At 47.1% G+C, this 16,461-nt stretch overlaps 1 protein-coding gene across 2 annotated transcripts; it reads left to right on the plus strand.

Annotated features, from left to right (window-relative positions):
- Window positions 1-7,219: 7,219 nt before the first annotated feature.
- Window positions 7,220-16,375, plus strand: RDH13 (retinol dehydrogenase 13). Of its 2 annotated transcripts, none has more exons than XM_072607605.1 (7): window positions 7,220-8,067; window positions 12,584-12,702; window positions 13,679-13,834; window positions 14,507-14,611; window positions 14,763-14,975; window positions 15,286-15,387; window positions 15,610-16,375. In XM_072607605.1, exons 1-7 carry the CDS (start codon window positions 8,003-8,005, stop codon window positions 15,852-15,854), a joined length of 1,005 nt encoding a protein of 334 aa, XP_072463706.1. In that variant the 5' UTR covers window positions 7,220-8,002; the 3' UTR covers window positions 15,855-16,375. The 2 variants fall into 2 exon arrangements, with proteins under 2 accessions (XP_072463706.1, XP_072463705.1); XM_072607604.1 differs by lacking the exon at window positions 7,220-8,067 and adding an exon at window positions 8,547-9,405.
- The last annotated feature ends 86 nt before the right edge of the window (window positions 16,376-16,461 follow it).

The following is a 16,461-nucleotide window of genomic DNA, read 5'->3' on the forward strand; positions in this document are numbered from 1 at the left end:
AGGAACTAGGACTGAAGCCAAGAATCACCTACCCAGCAAAACTGAGTATAATACTTCAGGAGAAAAAATGGTCTTTCAATGAAATAGAAGACTTTCAAATTTTCCTGATGAAAAGACCAGAGCTGGAAAGAAAATTTGACTTTCTAACACAAGAATGAAGAGAACCATAGGAAGGCGAAGAGCGGAGAGAAATCATAAGGGACTTACTAAAGTTGAACTGTTCACATTCCTACATGGAAAGACAATATTTATAACTCTTGAAACATTTCAGTATCTGAGCACTGGGTGGGAGTACACACACACACACATGCACACACGCACACATACATAGAGACAGAGTGCACAGAGTGAACTGAAGAGGATGGGATCATATACTAAAAAAAAAAAAAAATGAAATCAAGCAGTGAGAGAGAAATATTGGGAGGAGAAAGGGAGAAGTTATATGGGGCAAATTATCTCTCATAAAAGAGGCAAGCAAATGACCTATTAGTGGTGGGATAAAGAGGGGAGGCAAGAGAAAAACATGAGATCTACTCTCATCACATTCCACTAAAGGAAAGAATATAATGCACACTCATTCTGATAGGAAAACCTATCTCATAATACAGGAGAGTGGGGGACAGGGGCACAAGCAGGAAGGGGGGGAGGATAGAGGGGAGGGCATGGGGAGGAGAATGCAATATGAGGTCGACACTCACGGGGAGGGAAAGGACCATAAGAAAATAGAAGTAATGGGGGACAGGACAGGATGGAGGGAAATATAGTTAGTCTTATACAACACAACTAGTATGGAAATCATTTGCAAAACTAAACAGATATGGCCTATATTGAACTGCCTGTCTTCCAAGGGGAAGGGGTAGAGAGGGAGGGAGCTAAAGAAGTTGGAACTCAAAGTGTTAGGACCAAATGTAATGTTCTTACCACTGGGTAACAAGAAACACAGGTTAAGGGGTCAAGAAAGCTATCTGGCCCTACAGGACAAAAGAGAAGATGGAGACAAGGGCAGGGAGGGAAGATAGAGGAGAGAGCAGATAGGTCACAGGGGCAATTAGAAAACTTGGGTCTGGGGGGGGAGGGGGAAAAAAGGGGAGAAAATTTGTAACCCAAAATTAAAAGTTTAATAAAAATAAAAAAAATAAAAAAAAATAAAAAAAAAAAAGAACTTTATCATCACCAGGGATCTTAGAGGAAGTCTAAACAGAAGGTCAGGTGTGATTCTATTATATTTGGATGATCTCAAAAAGAAGAATGGAAAGGGTGGAAAGAGGAATGCATTGAGAGAGAAAAGAAAGAAGAGGAAGTATGAGGGAAATTATCTTATATAAATGGGCTGTGAAATGAGGAATTTATACATTGGAGGGGAAAATGGGGGTGGGGGAGACAGGAGGCACTCGAACCTTACTCTCACATAAACTGATTTAAGGAGGAAAGAATACATATACACACACTGTTATGTACAGAAATGCATCTTACCCAACAAGGATATAGGAAGGAAAGGTTTAGAATAAAGGTAGATTAAGAGAGGCATTAGTCAAAAGTAAAAAGGACTCTTAAAAAGAGAAAGAAAAGTATAAGAGACTAGAGTAGAGGGAAATATATAATTAGCAATCATGAATGTGAATGAGAGGAACTCACTCATAAAATGGAAGAGAATAGCAAAATGTATTTGAAATCAGAATGGAACAATATGTTGTTTACAAGAAACACTTGAAATAAAGAGAGATATACAAAGTTAAAATAAAGGGCTCCAGTTGAAGTAAAAAAAAAAGGTAAGGGGTAACAATCATGATCTCAGACAAAGCAAAAGTAAAATAGATCTAATTAAAAGAGATAAACAGGAAAACTATTTTTTACTTTTTTAAAAAGGGTACCATACCGAAAATAAATAAAATTAATTTTAAAAAAAAGGTACCATAGACAATGAATTAATATCAGTACTAAACATATATGCACCAGATGGCATGCATCTAAATTCTTAAAGAAAAAGTTAAACTGTAAGCAAAACTGTAAGCCTGGAAGGCCTTAATTGATCCTTCTCAGACCTAGATAAATCTAACCATAAATAAGAAAAAAGTTAAAGAGATGGGTAGAATTTTGGACAAATTGGATATGATAGATCTCTGGAGAATTATTGAATGGGAATAGAAAGGAATATACCTATCTTAACTGTGGATTACACCTCTATAAAAATTAACTGTTAGGAAATAAAAATCTTATAAACAATTCCAAAAACTCAGAAATATTAATGCATGTTATACTAAAACGTAATGCAATAAAAATGATATTCAATAAAAGGTCTAAGAATCAAAGAACAAAAATTAATTGGAAACTAAATAACTTAATCCTAAAGAATGGGTGAGTCCAAGAACAAATTATAGAAAAAATCAGTAATTTCAGCAATGACAACAGTGAGACAAAATGCCAAAATTTGTGGAATGCAAATAAAACAGTACTTAGGGGAAATTTTTTTATCTAAATGCTTATATCAAGAGAGAAAGAACAGATTAATGAATTGGGCGTGCAACTAAAAAACTAGAAAATCAACCATTTTTTTAAACCAATTAAGCACCAAAATGGAAAAATCTGAAAATCAAAGAAGAGATTGACAAAATTGAAAGTTCAAAAAACCCCCAGCAAACTAATAAATAAAAGTAGGGGCTAGTTTAAACAAGAAGAAGAAAAAGAAGAAATCATTAGCTAATTTTATCTTTAAAAGAAAACTAAATTGCCAGTATCAGAAATGAGAAAGGCGAATTTACAACAATGATGAATACAAAAAATTATTAGGAGCTATTCTATCCAACTGTACAGCAATAAAACTTACAATGTAAATGTAATGGATGAATATTTACACAAATATAAATTGCCTGAATTAAAAGAACAAGAAATGCAACACTTAAGATAACCGTATCTTAGAAAAAGAAATTGAACAAGCCTTCAGTGAATTTCCAAACCCAGGACCAGATGAATTTACAAGTGCTACCAAATATTTAAAGAATAAAAAGTAATTCATTCCAAAACTACATCACTTTTTGAAAAAATAAAGAGTCCTCCCAAATTCTTTCTATGACACAAATATGGTCTTGAGACCAAGAGTCAAAGCAGAAAAAGAAAACTGTAGACCAATTTCTCTAATGAGTTTTGATGTAAAAAATTTAAATAAAATACTGGCAATATTTTACAAAGATCATACATTATAACCAGGATTGATTTATACCAGAAACGCAGAAAGCTATAAGCATAATTGACCATATTAAAAACAAACCAACAAAAACCATATGATTATTTCAACAGATGAAGAAAAAGCTTTCCACAAAATAAAACACCTATCCTATTAAAACATTACAAAGCATAGAGAGGTCTTTCCTTTAAAATGGTAAGCAGTACCTATCTAAAACCAAGTCAGTATCATCCGTGAATAAGACAGAAACACTGCCAGTGAAGCAAGGATGTCCATTATCACCATTATTATTCAATATTGTACTAGAAATGCTAACTATAACAATAAGACAAGAAAAATAAACTAAAGGAATTAACAAAGAGGAAACAAAGCCATCATTTTTGCAGATAATGTGATACTTTATTTAGAGAACCCTAGAAAGTCAACTAAAAACTAATCAAAATAATGAACAATTTCAGCACAGTCGCACAGTATACAGTGAGCCCACACAAAGCATCTGTATTTCTGTATACTATTAACAATATCCATCAGGACGAGATAGAAAGAGAAATTCCATATACAATAAACAACACGGTATAAAATACTTGTAAATTTGAATCCGGCTGAAGATCATAGAGACCCAATGGGTGAAAATGTATTTACAAACACCTTGGTCTCCTCCAGGCAAGACTCAGTAAACATAAAGATTTCAAGGAAATGATGATACCTGCCTATGTTCAGAGACTGACTTGTACCTTGAAATCAAAGCTAAGTGGAAAGAAGCCATCTAAAGTGATTGACATCCCTGTAATACCAATGTTACTGTATGCTTCCGAAACTGGAAAATAGACTGTGACCTGTTTGGAAAGTGTTCTAACAAAATCCCATATACCATTAAGCCACTGCTCTAAGACATCTATAGAAAGGAAGAAAAGGATGTATAGCTATGCTTAGAGCATGTGGCAAACAGATCAAAAACTTAAGAGAAATGTTTTTTCCAAACAAGTAGATGTCCCTTTGAAAAGGCCTCGTCAAGGGTGGTGAGGACAGGTGTACACTGCACTTGTTGAATGTAACCGAAAGGCATTTAACTTTATTAGACTGGGAGGACCTTGAGAGCAGGCACCTTTTTTTCAGTGCCTGGCACTCAGTAAGTGCTTCCTAAATGCTTGATGACTAGCTGACTCACTGATCCCCAGATGGAGCCTGTAAAATAACTAGGACCCAAGAGTGGGACCAAAGGGCAGCTGCAGAAATTCAACAAAGAAACATCCAACACTGGCTGACCAGAGGATTTGTTTGTGGAAATAGGTTCATGATGGCAAATGAGGATGAGATCATTGCCACCAGAAATCACAGATTCTTAAAAAGCCCGGACTGAGAGATCAATATAGATTCTATAAGAAAACAGAAGAAACTGCAATATGTAACTGAAGGCTGTAAAATATTAGCACCGATTTGAATACCTGGGGCCACTAGGTGGTGCCATAGTGTACATAGCACTGGGTCTAGAGTCAGGAAAACTTCCCCACCTCAAATGTGGCCTCAGACACTTGTGTGCTGTGTGACTCTGGGCAACTCACTTCACCCGGTTTGCCTCAGTTTCCTCACCTGTAAAATGAGCTGGAGAAGGAAATGGAAAACCACTCTGGTGTCTTTGCCAAGAAAACCCCAAATGCGGTCACCAAGATTCCTACCAGACCACACAATACCTAGCAAGACATGAGCTGGATGCTAGAATGTCACCTCCCAAGCCCACTCTTTTTCATGAATTAACAAACAAACCACCATTCTACAAACACAGACCTTCAGATATTCAAGATAACTCCTCTAGTAAATTCTCCTGCACTAAACCACTGCCCCTGGTCACCAGGACAGAATCTAGATTCCTCTAGACTGAAGAAGGATGGTTTTAATGCCGAATACTCGTCATCTCCAAGTTGAGTGCAACAAAAGTGATCTCTGTGATTTCATCTGCAGCTGGGGTTATCTCTGGAGGTTTTGGATACATTTAAGCCCTAACACTTGCATTCCTATACAAAAAGAAGTCATTTATCCTCCTGTGTAAAAGCCATAGAGAATGAAATATAAAAGAGACAGATTTGTCCCAGTGATGTTTCTATCCGAACTTCACCAAAGGGAAGGGAGGAGGGATGAAAGGGAGGGAAGAAAGGAGCGGGAGGGATGGAGGGAGGAGAGTGGGAAGGAGAAAAGGAAGGAAGAAGGAACAGGGAATGAAGGGGAAGGAATGGAGGGAGAGAAGAAAGGAGAGAGAGGGAGAGGGAAGGAGGGAGGGAGAAAAGAAGGAATCAAGTATTTATGAAGAGCCTACCATGTTCCAGGCATTGTGCCTAGCCTCCTACCCTCAAGGAGCTAGTGAGGAAAGAAACACTCCAAAGGAGCTGAAAAGCAGGGGAAGGGGGAAGGAATGACAGGACCTGCGAAGGAAAGGGTTGGTAAGTGCAGAGGAAGTCAGGAGCAAGTCCAGGAGAAGAACGTCACAAAAATGAGCATGCTGATGTACCCCTTCCATTATAGACAAAGGGGGGTATGCACTTTATGCAAGACATCCATGGCTTTTAGCATCTGACAAATGTACAAACACTTGAAGAAAAACATACTATTTGAGGAGCAAAAAGGGAGTCCCCCGAGTCCAGAGCATGGGCAGGTAACTTCTCATAGGAGGGGGATAAGTGACCCAGCCTCCTGAGAGACCCCACACCACTCTGGTCTCAGGCTTCAGACGCATCCATAGATACAAAAACAGGCGGAAAGCCAAAGGATGGGATGTTCACATAGAAAACTATCCTTTTCTAAAATAAGCCACCAATACAATCATATAAGAAGGACCCATAGAGAGTGTGCAGAGCCCCTGGTGGGAAAGGATGCTGGACAAGTCCCAGGCAGCTGATTGACCCACAGGCTCCCATGTCACTCAGCTTAGCAAGTAGCTGGCGATAGGCAGAGGAAGGTGGGCACTTTCCTGGGGACTCATTCTGAACCTCTCAGGGGTGAGCCAGCTCCCCTGCAAACTCACAAGTGGGCACCCAGAAGAAGGAATAAGAATGGTGTATGTTCCATTGAGGGGAACAGAGGAAAAGGCCTTAGCTACAGATATACTTGCAGGAAAGCAGAGATCCCAAGAAAACAGCCCAAGAGGAGCCCACAGACCTTCTAATAAGACCCCAAGAAGCCTCTGAGGATCTGGAGAGCAGGCTGTCCTCCCTCCAGCCCCTCCCAACCAGAAAGCCTCATGGACTGCTGGAGGCAGCTGCTTGGCCTAGAACCAACAAGACCTGAGTTCAAATAGGAACTGAGGCACTTACTACCTGTGTGACACTGGACAAGTCAATTCATCTCAGTTTCCTCAACTGTGAAATGGGGATAATAATAACACCTACTTCTCTTGGCACACACTAGGTGCTATATGGACGCTATGTGCATTTCTTATTCTTGGGGTCTCTACCTCCCTTACCCATCTCTTGCTCCCTCAATGGTTCTCTCTATAGAAACCAGGGGTGGGTGGGAAAAGGGAACCTCTCAGTCCTCAGAGGCTCACCGGGCTCTCCAAAGGAGCCACAGCCCCATTGGCTACAACCCAGAGTCTCATCTCAGTAGGCAGGAGAGAAGACAGCAAGAAGCTTGCCAATACAGGACCAACTGCTCTGCCTCCTACTTTGATCTGGGTGCCTGGCGCTCTCTGCCTCACTGAACCCTGCCGGCCTGCAGTGAATGTCTAGCCTCAACTGTCTCTCTGTCTCTCTCTGTCTCTGTCTGTCTGTCTCTCTCTCTCTCCCTCTCTCCCTCTCTCTCCACATTCTCCTAACAGCTCTCCCTCTCCAGAGCATGATCACATCTGTCCCCAGAATCTTTCACGTGGTGCTGCACAAAGGCCCCAACACCCCAGCAGCGGTCTAGTCAATTTCATCTGTAGTACTGAAATTGACAGACCGCGAGCCGCCCCGCAGAGCCCCCTGGTGAGCAAACGTCTGCCTAGGCTAGGACACCTGCCCAGAGAGGGCCAGAGGCGGCCCGCCTGGACTTCATGGCAATCCCTGGGCCTGGAGTGGGAACTCTGGAGGAGAGAGGACCTCGAGGGAATAATTGGGGGACTCCCGTGTCTAAGACGTGGGTCACCCGGACCCCAGAAAGAGGTCCAACGGAGGGCGGGGCGCAGACACCATGTAATGGGGCTGCCCCTTCCCTCCCAAACTGCCCTTGCCCCTCCGAGAGCAGCCCGGGGAAGAACGGGGGAACGGAGGCTCTCGGGGGCTGCGGTGGGTCATGGGGGTCACAGAGAAGAGTGGTAGGAGGACAGCCAAGAGAACCCCTTCCGCGGTGCCTGCCCCTGCCCCGGGGCTCCCCGATTTCCCACAGGGACATCGTGGATCCCGCCCCCTCCCCCACATCGCCCGGCCCGAGCTCCAGCCTCTGCCAATCCAGGTTCGTGCCTCCACTGCCTCCCTGGCCTCCTGCCTCCTGCCCTCCCCTGGTCGGGCACACCCAGCCTCTCCGGTCCTGCTCACACAGCTGCCCACAAAGGCTTCTCCTTCCCTTTTTTAGAAGTCCTTCGGTGGTGATTTATATAGCTGCTGGGGCTGGAGACGAAGGGGGAGGAGGGGGGAAGGTGGAGGAGCTTACACTCTACTGTGAGTAAACAGTACATGCACATTTGGGGGGGCGGGTAGGGCCCTGAGTGCCCCCTCCCTTGCTGGGCAGTCAGGGTTCCGGGATTACGGCGTGCCCAGCCCAGACTACAAGTCCCAGCAGGCCTCACGGCGGCGGCGAGGGAGCGCTCTACGTGACGCCGCGTGACGTAAGGGACGTGAGTGGGCGGGCCCCATGAGCCGCTACGTGGTGCCGCTGTCCTTGGCAGGGACCCTGCTGGGGGGCGCCGTACTGCTCCGGTAAGTGGGGGGGTGGGAGGGGTGGTGTTGCATGCTTTGCCACTCGCTGGAGGGCGGGGGTAGAGCAGGGCTGAGAGGCGGCCTGACGTCACCGTGCCTCCAGACCCCTCAGTTTCCCCGTTAGTCCCAGTCTGTCTCCCGCTCTGTGAAATGGGCTCCATGCTGCCCGTGGACGCGTGACTCTCCGGGGGCGTGGCTGCCCATTGCCCCGCCTCCTAGGGCTGGGGGCGGGGCCTCAGCTCTCAGCAGCTGCTCAGCCCGGAGAGCACCCATTGTACAGATGAGGGAAAGTTGAAGGGCGGACCTGGAAGCCGGCCCCCCGGAGAGGTCAGCGAAGCCAGCGGACACTGGGCCAGCTCGGGACGCCTCCCCTCCCTCCTAGCCCCGGGCCTGGGACGATGCTTGGCCAGGATCTCATTGCACCCCCACAACCACCCCGGGAGGGAGGGGCTCCTCTTGGCCCCGCTCTGCAGGTGAGGAAACTGAGGCAGAGGGCACCTGGGAGCAGCCGGCATCTCATGGATACAGGGAACCTGCCCTGTCATTGGAGGTGGCACCTTCTGGTCTCAAGAGAATTGCCTAGATCTTGTTCCCCCAGAGAGGTCAAGCAGAGGCATGGGACCCGCATAATTATGACAGCTCTTCTTGTGGTAGCAGACAATTGAACATTGTGGGGATGCCCATCAGTGGGGTGACGATGGAATGTGATTGTCCTGTGAGTGTTGGGCAGTACCCTCTGCTGTACTGTACCACCTTGGGTCTGTGAAGATTGGACAGTAGTGTGGTACCAGTAGAATGCTGTGCTGTAAGTATTGGACATCACTGAGAAACAAAGCAGAATTGAAGTAGCTCAAAAGAACCTCAAGATGCACAGATGTAGAGAATCCACCCTAGATGTTCGCACGGACTATTTGTACCCGACTTGTGGTGATCAGCCACAGTCCAACACACTGGAACTTGACTAGCATAGCGATGTCATTTTGGTCCTCTTTAAGAACCGAGGACAACAACCCAATGTGGTGCAGTGAGTATTGTACATTACTGTTGTACCATACTGTCGAAATATTTTACTGTACTGTAATACTCTCGTGCTTTAAGAAGTGATGATGGAAAGTATGTCAGAGAAGCCTGGAGAGACCTGGAATAACTGAGGCAGAGGGAGGTGAGCAGAACCAGGGCAACTATTGCTCTAACACCAGTGATGCCATAAAGGTAATCACCTTGAAGCCTTGGGAGCTCAGGTCCAGGTTCCAGAGTGTCTATGAAGAGGCTGGCTGCCCACCTCCAAAGACATCATAGCCCCAGGGGCAGGTGGAGTCTCTGTTACCGTTTGCCGAGGTGGGAATTTGTCTGCTTGATTGTGTCTTTGTTACAAGGGTTTCTTTTTTCTTTTTTTGAATTGAGGATGAAGATGAGAGAGAAAATAAATTTTTATAAATTGAAAAATAAAATAAAAGAGTTGCTGAGAGCATTGGTGTTGAACTCAAATAAAAATGGGGCCACTAAACCATATCTAAGGATCCCTGCTGGCATATATTGACTTAGAAAACCATCTATTCACATTATCTATGCTGTACTGTATTTTTAGTTCATTAGTTCTTCATTTCCCAATTCCATCCGAAACTGGTTCACAGTCACCAGCAGAACCCTGTGTCTGCCAGCTCTGGTCAGCCCCCTAGAGAGGGGCTAGGCCAGGCCCCTGAGCAATCGTATAAGCCCTCGGTGCAGTAGTCATGGTAACATTCCAAGACAGGAAGTTAGAAGAGAGCTATTGACCTGCCCCAGGGAAGTTCATCTGTCTCCTTGAGGTTCTTCTGCCCCAGCAACAGAAGAGGCAGGCAAGGCAGCAGCCCAGCTCTTCTCCAGGCAGGTCTAGAGAATGCACCAGACTCAATCCTGATGGGGAAATACTGAAAAAGTCACAGGGAGTCATTGGTTCAACCCAGCTCAGCACAGGATGACAGACTGGGAGGACAGGGTTAGGCTAGGAGCACACAGCATGCCATAAAGAGACTGCGTACAAGGGCAAGAGGAGATCCTGGGACATCCCCAGACCCACACTAGGACAGGTGCCAACCAGCAGTGTGGCCACGCACTAGCCATTCCCGGGTTACAGCAGGGCAGAGGGAGGAGGAGGCCTGCACACAGTAGTTGGGAGGCCCTGGGCTGTACCTTGAGAGAGGAGGAAGGTAGGAAGCCCACGAGCAGGGTAGGGTCTCCATTCCAGCTTCCAGGCCAAAGGGAAGCTGACAACTTTGTGGCTCTGACCCAGCCTGCCCTTCCAGCTGACTGACAAGGATGGAGTCCAGCAGTATCTACTTACTCCTGCTTGACCAAAACCCAGGTCAGAGCTCAGATCAGGGAACGGCAATTAGACTTTGCCTGGTGTCAGACCCCCTTGGAAGCTCTGAAAGCTGGCAGGTCCCCAGCCTGTCCCTGAGATCCTAGAACATCACAACACCCATTACCTCCCCCAGACCTGGCCTCTCAGAGTGTGGCAGAGCCCAGCTCTAACATCAGATCTGAAGATCTGATCAGGCTAGAAGAATGAGCAAACATTTTAAAAAATAAAAATCCCACCACCAAAGGCATAGGGATGAATGGGACACTCGACACAAATCCAGAAGAAAAGAATGACTCCAAAACATCCACAAGCAGTGACTCAGAAGAAAATACAGCCTGGGTACAGATTTAACTAGAATTCCTGGAAAAGATAAAGGTAAAAAAAATTTTTTTTCATAAATGGAATGAGAGCTCTGGAGGGAAAAAATGTAAAAGAAACAAGAGCTATGGAAAAAAGACTGGGAATTAATCTTGGCACAAGAGGTACAAAGATTTGTACAAGCCCCAAACTCCCTAAAAACTAGGATGGACCAAAGAGAAACTGTGAGTTTCAGAGACAAAGAGAAATATGGTAACAAAGTCTAAAGGCTGAAAATGTAGAAGAAAATGTTAGGTATCTTCTAGCAAAAGCAACAGAATCATTGGACTTTCTGAACACTTTGGCAGGAGAGACAGAGAATTCCTAGAGCAGGGGGTAAACTGGAAATTGAAAGAATCTATTGGTTACCGCCTCAAAAAAGCCCCCAAATGGAAACTCCCAGGAGTAATATAGCTAAAATGCAGTGCTTCCAGGTCAAAGAAAAAATACTTCAAGCAATCAGAAAGAAAGAACGTAAGAAACTGAGGAGCCGGAGTCAGGATCACCCAGGATTTAGCAGCTACCACTTTTAAGAAGCAGAGAACTTGGAATATGGTGTTCCAGAAGGCAGAGGATTAGGGCTTAAAGCCAAGAGTCATTTCCCCAACAAAGCTGCTACACGGCAGGCGTGGGGAGGGGGGATGGACCCTCCATGAAATAGGGGACTTCAAATGCTCCTGGTTAAAAGACTAGAGCAGCAGAGCAGCTTTGAAAGCCAAACACAGAAGGGAAACATGGATTAACAAACATCAGCTACTTACATTCCAGCATGGGGAGAGGATGCATCAACCCTCTGAACCTTATCATCGGGGTGCAGAAGAAGTCTAACTGACAAGGTCTTGGAGTGGTTAGGTTTTCTCATTTTTAGTTTTGAGTTCCATATTGTCTCCCCTGCTCGTTGAGAAGGCAGGCGGTATGGTATCAGATATAGATGTGAAGTCATGCAAAACATATTTCTGTATTCATCGTGCTGTAACAACAACCAAAAAAAACACTCACTGTTTGTGAAAAACTTCAATCTACACTTGATTCGTCGGTTGTTTCTCCGGAGATGCGTAGTATTTTTCACCATAGGTCCTCCAGAATTGTGTTGCAAAATATAGCTAAGTTATTCATGGTTGATCATACAACATTCCTGCTACTGTGTATGAAGTTCTTCTCGTTCTCCTTGTTTCACTTTATGTCAGTTCATGTAAGTTTAGGTTTTTCTGAAATCAGCCTGCTCATCATTTCTTATGGCACAGCGGTATTCCGTCACAATTATATATCACAACTTATTCAGTCGTTCCCCGACTGATGGGCATCCCCACAATTTACAATTTGTAGCCACCACAAGAAGAGCAGCTATAAATATTTATATGTGTGTGTGCGCACGCGTGTGTGTATATAGACACATATAAATAGGTGCTTTCCTTTCTTCTTTGATCTCTTTGGGATACAGACCTACTAGTGGTATTTCTGGATCAAAAGGTTTACAGTTTTATAGCCCTTTGGGCATAGTTCCAAATTGCTCTCCAGAATGGTTGGGTCAGTTTACAACTCCACCAACAATGCATTGGTGTCCCAGTTTTCCCATAGCCCCTCCAACATTTATTATTTTCCCTTTATGTTATATTTGGTAGGTATGGAGTGATATCTCAGAGTTGTTTTCACCTGCATTTCTCTGATGCATAGTGATTTAGAGAATTTTTGTCATATAACTATTGCTGGCTTAGATTTCTTCTTCTGAAAACTGCCTGTTCATATTCTTTGAGATGAGCTGAAGGGCGCTTGTTGCTTGTAGCCATGAGAATATTCTTTACCTCTTTCCCACAGGGACTCATTTGGCGGCGGGAGCTGCCCCAGCAAAGCCACCATCCATGGGAAGACAGTCATTGTCACAGGGGCCAATACTGGCATTGGGAAGGAGACTGCCCGAGAGTTGGCCCGGAGGGGTAAAGTTGCCAGCCCCAAAGACTCAATCCTGAATCCCCTCCCAGGGAGAAACTAGGCTTAGTGTGGGGGGGGAGTGGGATGGGCTCCTGGACTTGGAGTCAAGGAGTCTTGTGTTTGAATCCTGCCTCAGACACATGCTAGCAGTTGGGCCCTGGGCAGGTCATTTCGTCTCTCTGTGCCTCAGTTTCCCCATCTGTAGAATGAAGGAATTGGACTCAGTGTCCTCCAGGATCCTCTCCAGCTCTAAGTCTGTGATGTTCTGATCCAGTGGAGTGATGAGGAAGGAAAACGTGGGATGTGCCTTGGTTTCTTCATCTGTGAAATAAAGTGCTTGGGCTTCAGGGTCTTTTCTGCTCTTCAGATACTAGGATTTCAGGGCTGGAAATTACTCTGGGGATATCTAATTCCTATGGTACATGAAAAACCAGCCCAGCGAGCAGCCTCCCCAAGAGCCAGTCAGACGGCCTTTGTTCAGACTTCTCACAGCAGGGAGCTCACTACATGCCAAGGCCCATTCCACTGGGGCTCAGAGGATCATGGATTTGAAGGAAGAAGGGACCTTGGGCTGTGGAGTGCAGCTGCCCAGGGCCACACAGGTGGCACAGTTGGAAGCCAGGTCTTCCTGACTCCTAAATTCAAGACCTGTATCTGCAGTGTGCACCATCCCTCAAATGGAGTCTTTGGGGATGGGGGGTGACTCTGGATAAGCCCTTCTTTGTAGGCCTCAGTTTCCCCCATTTAAATGAGAAAGGGTATCTCAGTCCCTTTTCCAGCTCTTGTCTCTGTAAGTCCTGTTTGCTCTTGAGTCTGTGCCTCGGTTTCCTCATCTGTACAGTTCAGATAATCTCCAAAGGCTCTTCCTGCTCTTCTCCCTGTGGCCCCCTCACTGGCTGCTGTGGGCTCCTGGGCCAAACCCTGTACAAGCAGACCCCTCCCCTCTCTGGGCCTTACGTTTCCCTTTTTTCTTCTTTCCAGGAGGTCGCATCATTCTGGCCTGTCGGGACTTGGGCAAGTGTGAGGCAGCAGCCAAAGAGATCCGGGGGGACACGCTCAACCACCGTGTGGATGCCCGGTACCTGGACCTGGCCTCGCTGAAGTCCATCCGGGCCTTTGCCAAAAAGATTGTGGAGGGTAGGAACCCGGGGGCAGGGGCACTGGCACTGGCACATGGGCACGCACAGGGAAGGGGCAGCTTCCCGCCACTGTGTGACTCCACCCACATTAATTAACCTCTCTGAGCCTCTAAGCTTCCATGTCTGGAAGGGGGAGAATCTTCAGGCTCCCGCAGAATCTTTAAAAGACCAGGTGAAGTGGGCTGCTACCTCCTCTCAGCCCACAGGACCCCAACTAGACTTCCATCCTGGCCTCCTCCCCTGTCCCTGCCTCCTGCACCAACCCCCTCAATGCCAAGAGCATGTAGGCCCCAGGTCAGAAAGGGGAGAACTTGGAGTTTGTGAGATTAGAGGCAGGGACCTTGAGGGGCACTCACTTGTACAGCTGCTAAGTGTGACACTATTGATGGGGACAGAGAGGAGAGAAGAGGAACCTGGGCCCCCCAGTGCTGGGCACTGCAGAGGAGAACAGGAGAGGCCCAGCTCCCCTGCCCAGTGCTAGGCAAGAAGAGCCCTGGGGGTTGGACTCAAGGAGCTACATGTTCTGTCCAGAGCACAGAAGGGGCTGGGCTGGGCCGAGGCCCCGAACCACTGCATCCGATCTAGAGGCACACCTGTGGCTGGGAGAGGGATGGGGGACAGGACCTTCTGAGGCCGGGCTGGATTCCTGAGCGCCTTGGTCCTTTTCCAGAGGAAGAGCGCGTGGACATTCTAATTAATAATGCTGCTGTGATGAGGTGCCCCCATTGGACCACTGAGGATGGCTTTGAGATGCAGCTGGGGGTCAACTATTTGGGTGAGTGGCAGCCCCTCAAGGGGCACTGAGACTGGGCTCTCTTAGCTAGGACTACGGGAAATAGGTGGCACGTTGGCTGCCAGCGTTAGTGGCCAGGCGCCAAGCTGGGACATGACTGGGGTTCCCTCCCCATACGCCTTACCCTTGCCAGGTCACTTCCTTCTGACCAACCTGCTGCTAGACAAATTGAAGGCCTCAGGTACCTCACGGGTCATCAATGTCTCCTCGCTGGCTCATGTCGCGGGCCACCTGGATCTCGAGGACCTGAACTGGGAGCGGCGGCCCTACGAGGCCAAGGCTGCATACTGCCAAAGCAAGCTGGCTGTGGAGCTCTTTACCAGGGAGCTCAGCAGGCGGTTGGAAGGTGAGCATGGGTGTAGTCACGAGAAGAGCAGCCCCCAGCAGAGTGCCAAGGATCAGGGCCCAGAAAAGATGGGGCCACGGTGTGGTTTGATGGATGGGCTGAGAACGCAGATATGTTCATAATGCTCCTGTTTGCAGAAGCATTTCCCCTTCCCCAAACCATCTGAGGTCCACAGAGTGCCTCACCCTTTACAAAGCCTCTGGGCTCTACAAAGCACCTTACCTGAGACAGATGTCTGTGGGCCACGTTCAGAGCCCCGCTGCTGGGAGCAAGCCCAGACCTCCTCCTCTGCCCTCCCTCTCTCTGACAGGGACTCAGGTCACCGCTAACTCCCTGCACCCCGGGGTAGCCAGCACTGAGCTGGGCAGACACACAGGCTTGCACAAGTCCGTCTTTTCCAGCACAGTCCTTGGTAAGTCCCTCTTCCTCAGCAGTTTGGAGGAGGCACCGGAACTCTCCCAGACCTGACTGGGGAAGCCCATCTGGATCATCAGCTTGCTTAGCCCCTTATGGGGGGTGGGGCTTAATCAAGTGTCTTCCCCTATCAGAGCTTCAGTTTCCCCACCTACCAGACTAGGCACATCATTCGATGCCTCTCTGACTCTGTATCTATCCCTCTGTGTCCTGACCCCAGGCCCCTTCTTCTGGTTGCTGATAAAGACGCCCAAGTTGGCAGCCCAACCTAGTGTCTACCTGGCTGTGGCTCCGGAGCTGAGTGGGGTCTCGGGCAAGTATTTTAATGCCTTCCATGAGCGGGACCCAGCTCCCCAGGCCCAGGATGAGGAGGCTGCTCAGAAGCTTTGGGCGCACAGCACTCAGCTCGTGGGGCTGGATGAGGCTGAGACTCTGAAGGCAGGATCATCTATGAAAATCACTTAACACGTGGAGCTCATGACTCCCCTCAGGACACCTGGCCTGTTCCACACCTCTCAGGGAGTCCCCTGAGATTCCTCCTGCCTCTGACACTCTGCAGGCCCAGGTTTGGCTGGGCCCAGACTACCCTGTCCCCTTCCTCATCTGAACAGCAGGAATTGGATCAGCTGTGCTCTCCAAAGGCTCAACCCCTCAGGCAATCAGTCTAAAGGTGAAGGCCAGGGACCCCTCATCAGAATCATGAGGGCTTGACACACAAAGGAATCATCCTACCAGAGTACAGATAGCCATACATTGCTTAGACAAGTTCACAAATCCTGACTTAGGTGCCCCCAAGCCTTCTGAGTTTCTGTTCTCATTTAATGTCGCTTAGAAGAGGAGACCTCTGTACCCCCTCCAGCTTGGACCCTATGGGCTGACGGGGCCAGGGGAGCCCCTGCGTGAAGGATTTCTAATTCATCATGGAAGGAAATGCTTGATTTCAGTTAAGAGTTAGTGAAAATAAATATCCAGGTTTTTCCCCCCAAGATCAATGACTCCCTGAAATCCATCTGTGGACCTCCAGATTAAGGCCCCTTGGTCTAGACTTTGAAAAAGCCTTGGACTAGGAAGA

Source organism: Notamacropus eugenii, chromosome 5, assembly GCF_028372415.1.
Source record: "Notamacropus eugenii isolate mMacEug1 chromosome 5, mMacEug1.pri_v2, whole genome shotgun sequence".
Taxonomy (NCBI): Eukaryota; Metazoa; Chordata; class Mammalia; order Diprotodontia; family Macropodidae; genus Notamacropus; species Notamacropus eugenii.

Excerpts from the sequence above, each read along its gene's own strand:
- RDH13 (XM_072607604.1), top strand. The coding sequence starts at position 9,329 with ATGAAGAGGCTGGCTGCCCACCTCCAAAGACATCATAGCCCCAGGGGC. Across the intron at positions 12,703-13,678 it reads CCGAGAGTTGGCCCGGAGGG|GAGGTCGCATCATTCTGGCC; the intron begins GTAAAGTTGCCA and ends TCTTCTTTCCAG. Across the intron at positions 14,612-14,762 it reads GCTGGGGGTCAACTATTTGG|GTCACTTCCTTCTGACCAAC; the intron begins GTGAGTGGCAGC and ends TACCCTTGCCAG.